This window comes from Anneissia japonica, unplaced genomic scaffold (assembly GCF_011630105.1).
Source record: "Anneissia japonica isolate Jap-2015-1 unplaced genomic scaffold, ASM1163010v1 scaffold32248_len650992_cov182, whole genome shotgun sequence".
Lineage (NCBI taxonomy): Eukaryota > Metazoa > Echinodermata > Crinoidea > Comatulida > Comatulidae > Anneissia > Anneissia japonica.
In genome coordinates this window covers 15,181-24,203 of record NW_022699059.1, presented here as the reverse complement: position 1 = coordinate 24,203, position 9,023 = coordinate 15,181, and the positions used below count along the sequence as shown (strand labels likewise).

Genomic DNA, 9,023 nt, shown 5'->3' with positions numbered 1-9,023 from the left:
TTCATTCATATTAAGGGAATTTACGCCCAGAAACTTTGTAGTTTATTTTGGTTATAATAGAAAGTATTCATTTTTTGGTGACGTCACACTCACATTAGTTAGCATGCATACGTCATAAGCTAGATACGTCACCTTCTGGTAAGGCAAACTTTCCCGGCGTGCTTTTTTCATGGATAAACAAACACCACTGCTTTGCACATGGATGCCTTGCCCAAGCCAGGGCTACAAGAGGCGCATTGTTAGCATTGTATAATACTTAAATAAGGTACCTCTGCAAATGAATTATTCTTAGTTATTTTTTTTTTCTTATTTTAATTTATTTCTTCCGAAAGTGTACTTTCTATCACATATAATCCCACTGTCTTAGTTAGGCCTAGGCCTAGTCTTATGCCTCATCGTCCCCAGCTACACAGTACATCAGCAGCCCCTCCCCCATACAGTACAGACGTTTGCTAGGTAACAATGTGATTGCACCTTCCTTCCCAGGTCTTCATGTAACATTGACATAATTGTTAGCTAACCAGTTGTGTGTATTTCTTTGTGAAAATGAGTACCGCGGCGTACTCATTTTCACAAAGCATTTGCATCCCCTCTTGGAAAGAGGGATCCGAAATAATTGTCTCCATATCTTCATTAATTAAATTAATCACCGTAATTTAGCTTACACTTATGAATTTAGGGAGCACTTAAAATGTGAAATAATCATTTCACTACCCGACAAACTCTGAACTTTATTCATTCATTAGGCCTATAATAGTTTCAAATTGCTGTACTATACTCCAACATCACTGGCACATGGTAACAACCAACTGACTGCAGACCATTTCCGGTCACACATTACTCTCCACCCCCTAGTTCCGTCACCTCTGGATATTCTGATATTTCAGTAAAGTTTTTGACAAGGCTTCGTGAATTAAAATGAATAAAACTAAAATTAGTATCTATATTTTGGAGAGAGTTGTTTAGACTGCCACTGAGATAGTATCTACAAGTAGAGGGAATTGTTATATCTAAGTCAAAAGGGTTAATACTTAATTAATTCAAATGATCAAGGGCAACAAACTGATTTACTTGATTTTGCTTTATTTCATGCTGAAATTCATTATTATCATGTATATGATTAAATGGAAATATCGAGGCATTACAAGAAATGCAATACCAGCTGGGCGATGAAGAAGAACAATGGCCATGCGCACATCCATTACATAGTGCACATCTATTAAGAGAGTGCCTATAATTAATTTCTTCACTACATATAATGCAAATTATAGTAAATAAAGGTAGTTATATTAATACAGAAATCTATCATATTTTGTAAGCTCCAAAGAAAAAATGAATTAAAATTAAACAAAAGACCGAAAAACAAAGAAAAAACCTCAAACTTAAGAAACTTATAACTTATCATAAATCGAGGAATCATGTACTAAGCATTGCAATCATTTCTTTTCTGCTATAGTTAATTAAAGGAAACATTTAATCAGAATTGTAAAAAATTAAATTTTGTTTCTAAGTAATGTTTGATTTCATTTATTTATTTATTTATTGTTTATGCTTACGAAGTAACGTTCTAATTTCAGTCCAAGAGTCTCAGGTAAAGAGTTCATGTGATTGGTAGAGTTTACCTTCGATGTAATGGTTTCCGTTGCGAAATGATGACTGCTTCCCGTCTTCATACGCTTTTTTCATAATATGACTTAATGCTTTTTTCTTTCTGAGATCCACCAGTGGTAAATCTTCCATAATGTATATAGTAGAATTTTTGCGTTTAAATATAGCTTTTTTGTTGAGAACTGACCGACGTTCAGGCCAAATGAGAAATTTAGCAATAATATGCCTTGGTCTGCTCTTATCCTCGTTTCTTCTACCAATACGATGAGCGTTTTCAATCTGAACATCCAATTCGAGGTCTTCTCTTAAAATATTAGCCAATTTACCAATGCAGTCCTCACCAATTTCTTCTGGAATCCCTCCAAATCGAAGATTGAAGCTGCGCGAATAAGCGTTCAATATAGAGTAGCCCCTTTTCAACTTCGTTTATTCTTTTTTGATCATTTACAGCAGTCGCCGCCATTGTGCTTACCTTCTTTTCAAGGTCATTCGTTTTTGTTACGATCTTGTCGACAGAATTAGTATGGAAGTTAACTGACGTTTCTAGGTCAGTTTGCTTCTTTTCAAGCGAGTTCATTCTAGTCATGAGAGTAAGGTAATTTGCGTTGATGTTATTTAATCCATCCTGCAAATTCTTTTTCAAATCAACGGCCATTTCCGTAAATTCCTTTCTCAACTTAGCTATCTCAGTATTTGGCACAGATGAATGGTCATCAGTCGTGGCGGCTAAGTTGACTTGTTCGGCCTGGACGTTGGCTGTTGTAAATGATCGAGTGCTTCGTTGCTTTTGCATTGTATTTACTGTTTCCGGTGAACTATTGTGTCCCTTACTAAAGCAATAGATAGTTGATCTATCAAAAATATATAAGAAATTATGTCAAGTAGGGGGACTTACGATATTTTGGACTAACGTGTTTACTCCATGGACGCCCTCATCATTAAAGATGGTATTTTTGGAGTGAATATCACTCCAAAAATATATTCTACATTTCGCTTTTATTGAAGCAGCATCAGGAATAATAATAATACATAATATGACAAACAGTACAAGTTATTACTAAATTTTACCTCAGCCTTCAATAATTAAAAAAAAACAAATCAACAGTCATCCCTGGCAAAATGTTGATTTTATATGATTTTTATGAGCTCATTATGTGCAAGCACTATTCAACAACTAGACGCAATGTTCCCTGAGCGCCCTCTGGTGAGAATTTGCGAAGCTTCAAATACCACTGCGACAGGGGTGGCACCAGCGGGGGGCTGGGGGGCCCAAAGCAGCAATGCTGATTTCTTCTCCTTATTTTTTACTGGTTTCAGTTTAGGACAATTAATTAAACATGCATTAAACACCTCTTCAGAACTTGCTACCTGATTGCAATTACTTTTTCTACTAGGAGATATGAAGTTCAACTCCCCTACTACGACACTCTTTAACCATATCATCCACACCTGAGGTACTACAATCAATTTCTCATGACAAGATATTTCAGCTTAGGAGCTACAGCCAACAAAGTGGCAATTGAAGAACCTTTGATTTCATTAAGGTTATTTTTACTGATATTAAGCCTGGTTAATTCCAACACAATTCCCCTACTAGAATACTCCTTAACAATATCATCCATTACAGCACCTGAGATACTGCAATCACTCATGTCAAGATCATTCAGCTTAGAAGTGAGGAACCTTTGATGTCATTGAGGTTATTTTCACTGATATTAAGGTTGGTTAATTCCAACACAACTCCCCTACTAGAACACTCTTTAACCATATCATCCATTACAGTACCTGAGATACTGCAATTTGTCATGTGAAGATATTCAGCTTAGGAGCTACAGCAAGCAAAGTGGCAAGTGAGGAACCTTTGATGTCATTGAGGTTATTTTCACTGATATCAAGCCATGTTAATTCCAACACAACTCCCCTACTAGAACACTCTTTAAACATATCCTCCATTACAGTACCTGAGATACTGCAATTTCTCATGTGAAGATAATTCAGCTTAGGAGCTACAGCAAGCAAAGTGGCAAGTGAGGAACCTTTGATGTCATTGAGATTATTTTCACTGATATCAAGCCATGTTAATTCCAACACAACTCCCCTACTAGAACACTCTTTAAACATATCCTCCATTACAGTACCTGAGATGCTGCAATTTCTCATGTGAAGACCATTCAGCTTAGGAGCTACAGCAAACAAAGTGGCAAGTGAGGAACCTTTGATGTCATTGAGGTTATTTTCACTGATATCAAGATTTGTTAATTCCAACACAACTCCTTCTTGATACAATGTATCAGCAATCTCATTCACATTAACACCTTTTATATCACAATATATCAAATCAAGTAACCGAAGTGCTGGTGCATTACACAGCAGATGAATTAAAAATGATACATTAATTGATTTGGAACTATAGAAGTGTCCTGTAATATTGTATTTGAAATTTAATTTTTCACATTCAGTTGATAAACTACTGACAATATCATTAGTACATAATTCATGGATTTCCATTAAAACATTTGTTTCATCTTGTACAGCAATTAAAACATGAGCAAACATTTTGCCAATGTCTTCAGATGATTGTTTCTTCAATTCAGTTATTGGATCCTTTATGTTTATCCAATTTACTGTTTTACTCATCAGTTGAATGATCTGCTCATCTGATTCTGAGATTACCTTCATATGTGGGATCATGACCTGACTAAACATTCTTAGTGATTTGCATATGTCTTCTATGTGACTTCCATATTTCATTGTACCTTTACTTGGCAGCTCGTGTGCGACTGATGGTTCACTGTCATCCATATCTGAAAAGAGAAACAACTTACTATTCAAAGATGTTATTATTAATATTATTATTATTTGAGGCATATTTATTCAAAATTCAATAATAAAAACATACATAGCAGCAAGAAGGCTGAATTGCATAAGGATTTACAAAGGAAAAATATTAAAATGGCATAAAAATTACAACACAAACAAATACAGTAAATTACATACAAAGGTGACATACAAAATAGAAAAATCATGAAAAAGCAAAACCAACATCAAAATGCGAGAAAACCATGGAAGGAGCGTAGAAAATAATCTCTGGACAATAAAGGGAGGGGGGGAAAGATTTGATTTATTATATCAGCCAAAAATGGGATTGGAAAATATTGAAACTAACAGTGTCCAGTATCTATCGCATTTATACTGATGATTACGAGTAATTGCCTTCCAAAATTATTTGTGCATATTTTTTTAAAAATATAATAAACTTTGTTTGGGTATAGACCAAGTTGCAATCTAAATACATTTAAGTTCAATGTCCTTCAAGCACACAGTAATTTTCTGCTTATGAAAAATTTTATTTGAAAGAACAAACAATAAAATTAGCTATGACTTTTTATTTAAAGATTTAAAAAGAAGCTACAACTATTAGCTCCACGATACAACATAGTCAGATTGGTGTGTTGGCTTGGGTAGAGAGGCCGTAAGCACAGAGGAAGACATCTTCCTTTTTGGATGAAATGATATAATGTATGGAACCCATAATGTTATCCATACACAGTGCAAGACCAAGACAAGGCATGAACTTCATGAGAGACACTGGCATGAATTTATCAGCTGAGACAGTCCCACAAGGAATGCACTCAATTTTTGGCTTATTATCATCAGTTGAGAAAACTTGAAAAATGAAATATTTTGGCCATTTTGGTCATGTTGATTGATTTGTCAGGAACTCAGACAATTCACATAATACTGTATTTCAATCAATACATAATACAGTATTACTTATGATATCTCACAGTCCAAGTTATGAAACTCACAGTATTTTTTTGAATTGTGGTTTGGTAGCTGACATATTAAGCTTGCTATGATAAAAAATCAGCCTACATTTGTCTTAAATTCTATACTTAAATTAAGTTAAATTTATCAATAATAATATATAGCACAATATTTTCCAAATGAAACATTGTTTATTTTCATTTGTCCCAAACTTGACCAAACTTGGTCAAGTTTGGGACAAATGAAAATAAACAATGTTTCATTTGCACACTGTTGATACTGTAAGAAGCCTATAATTAATTACAAATATGTATAATTACCTAATTAACTCTAACAATTAAAGAACATTCACACAACACAACAAAGATTCATACACAAATGACAGGTATTGATGGTCATAAGGTCGGAAGACAATTGTCAAAAAAAAGAAACTTAAAAACTCACCTTGACTTGATTTAATGAAACTTGGTCCAATGGATTGTGATTGAGTGAAATATTCTTTCTTACGTTCTTTTTCTTTGAACAAGCCTTCATCCTTCCCATAACACCTTTTTCTGTGTACCATCTTTGCTACATAGCCTCTTAGGTCCCCTATATCAAACAGAATTTTAAAATACCATTTATACCAACCAAAAACATGACGAATTCTTGCAACCTCGGGTAACATGGAAAAAGTGCACTCTACAGGTCATTTTTAAGAGAGATTTCACATAAATAAAAACCCCAATTTTACAAGCCTGGTCTAACTCCCCCTCCCCTACCTAGTGTTTTCCAAAATAATTTTAAGTGGACAGAAATAACAATAAATCTAAAAAAAAAAAAAAATAATAATAAAAGTATCTTTCAGGCTGATGTGCCAGATTTTTATTGGGCATTTCCAGGCCTCTAGGAGTACTACATAAAAGATTTGCACCTCAGCTACACCCGCCTCAGGCCCAATATGGCTGCAAATGTTTTAAGGGATGTAGTACCAATAATAGATACTGCAAATGACACTTTTGCCTGTCTCATATACATCGATAATCATGACACGTAATTAATAATATACTTTCTATTGTCAAAAATAAATAACCATATAATACAATATATAAGATATAGATAAGCAAGTATTAAACATTCTCACATAAAAGTAATCACCAGTTTGGCAGCTATGTAAAGGGCTATAGTAAATCACAACAACAAATCATAGCTGCAAGTATACAAAGATTGCTTTAAATCGATGGCAACAGCAAGAATGATCTTACCAGTAGGACTCATGGTTTGATTTTGTTGAGGCACAAGCTTATACCATAGTGAACATGATTTTTGTATTGTTTAATTTGTATACAGTATATAAAGAAGTTAGTAATTTCCAATTAAAAATCAAATGGTGAGTTAAAACGTTCTTTTGAATAGACCCTTAAATTGGTGGGTAATCGATTCAGGGATTTATTTGAAGTAAACTTTTTTTAACTGTTTCTTTTAAATGCGAAACTATATTCACTATTTTTCATAAATTTTAAATGTTTCTCCATTATTTTTTTGGCAGACAGTGAATGTTATATAAAACATTTGTGAGCCACATAATTGAAAAGTGTGAATATTACAATTAAAATATATATTATAAAGTAACATTATCATTGTAAACTAGAAACCAACTTAGCGGCCTACTAAAGCTAACTGGAACTTTAACCCTGGAACCCACCCAAGTCTAAGACAGACCCCCCCCCCATTCAAATGATGCTCGCTTTGATTGCATTCCCCTTTCCAATTTGCACTGGGCAAATCCTAGTGTGTTCCCTGATTTTTATTTCATGTTCCTCACATTTCATCCTGCTTTTCACATAATAGTGTTTATATATTTTTAAAATTAATGATTTCTTAAAACTCACCAGAAAATTTTCTCTTATACAGTTCTGCGTTCTTCATGTTCCTCACATTTCATCCTGCTTTCTCACATAATAGTGTTTATAGATTTTATTTAATAAGTCTAAATTAATGATTTCTTAAAACTCACCAGAAGATTTTCTCTCATATAGTTTTGCAGACAGTTTCTTATCAGAAATTTGTCTTGGTTGATCCAATTCTTGTTTCACTATTTAACATTAGATGAAAAAAAAAAATGTGATTTCTTACATTAATTACGTGCTTTCCAAGACTTCTTTATTGAAAAAGGTTTATTAATATTAGCAAAGCTTTTAATAACGCTTAATAAAGTTAGAAATTTCTATTATAAAAGAATACAAAATCTCTGTTTTCAATATTGCGCCCTAATATAAAGTTAACCAGAAAAAAACTTACCCCGAATACTAGTATAAGTTGAAAAGTTTTTTATTTGAAAAAGCCTAGGGCTTGCAGCCCTGGTTTAGTAATAGTAGAATGAAATATGAAAATAACATTTTCCAGTATATGTTTAAAACTATTTGTGTGTCGGTGTATACAGTATTTAAATAAGTTATTAATTTACAATTAACCTGGGGTACCTAGTAGGATGTTATGGCATTGAATGTACTAGTTTTGTGCACTAAAGAAGTAGCAAACGAACAGGGATACTTCCCAGGGAGTAGAGAAGGTTGCACTTTGTGCTGGTTTGCCATTGTATGTTATCCAGTGACCAGGGTAATAACACTTGCACCTTTGATAATTCAATTTGAAGTTGGCACATTATAAATATTTAGGTAATATCTTTATTATCACCTCAAAAACAAGCTCAAATTTGCACTAGCAATTGGAATATCTATTTTTGGGGTAAAATCTGCGCTGAAGTTGGCCCTTACTTTCAGAAATGCATTGACAGATTTCTAGCCTAGGGTCTAGGCATCTCTGGGCTTGGTTTGTATGGAGAACATATTACCCGAGCAGGCGACAGGCCTTTTACAGTCTGGGACACTTCGAAGATGGTAGGCTATGTTCTGATGACAGACGGACTGTTGCGATTCAGCAAATACTAAAAAACAAACGTCATTTGAAATCGTATGCAAGCTTGGTTAGGACATCCTAGGACAGATAAAGAACTGGATATCAAAACAAATGACAAGGATTTGTTGAGGTGCATTATAAAACAAATAATGAATGTTTTGTATTCGTACAATCAATGGAAAGAATATTTTCCTTCCTTTACAGATTGACTGTTCCACTCAAGTTATCTATATCCCCTAAAGCCTGTCTCAATACTAGCAGACAATGCTATTTCTACTAACTTCTTACTAGCTTTGAAAATTTCTTTGCAGTATGTAAAGGTTTAGTACTAACCCGGGCCCCATGAACGACGAGTGGGAAGACTTGAAGCTCTTTCTGAAATTTATTCAATAAAAGCAAATCCTTAAACAATGATTTTGTTCACTTTAATTCAATTCATTTTCAAAATCACACATAACAGAAGCAGACACTGAATTACATGTTGATGCAATTAAAACATGATTTAATTACTTAAAACAATGAAGTAAAATTGAAAGCACATATTTGTCGTACAACAACAAGTAAAAAATACAGAAACATATAAAAATCAATATAAAAATCAAAATTTAAAAGGTAAAAGATACTGAATTACATGTTGATCTGCAGTCACCTCATACACATAAGGTTGTCTTGTCTGATTAAAATCTTGCCTCTTATACACATCTAGATGTGTATAAGAGACAGGCCTATAATTAATTACAAATATGTAT

General features: G+C 33.6%; 1 protein-coding gene across 1 annotated transcript in view; it reads right to left on the bottom strand.

Annotated features, from left to right (window-relative positions):
- Positions 1–864: 864 nt before the first annotated feature.
- LOC117102845 overlaps positions 865–9,023 on the bottom strand; it is a 14,289-nt gene continuing 6,130 nt past the window's right edge. The window contains exons 3-7 of the mRNA XM_033243276.1: positions 8,608–8,649; positions 8,210–8,302; positions 7,373–7,450; positions 5,821–5,967; positions 865–4,412 (exon numbers count right to left, since the gene is read on the bottom strand). Coding sequence (XP_033099167.1) covers positions 3,412–4,412; positions 5,821–5,941 — 1,122 coding nt within the window. The 5' untranslated portion in view covers positions 5,942–5,967; positions 7,373–7,450; positions 8,210–8,302; positions 8,608–8,649 and the 3' untranslated portion in view covers positions 865–3,411. The remainder of the gene's footprint in view (positions 4,413–5,820; positions 5,968–7,372; positions 7,451–8,209; positions 8,303–8,607; positions 8,650–9,023) is intronic.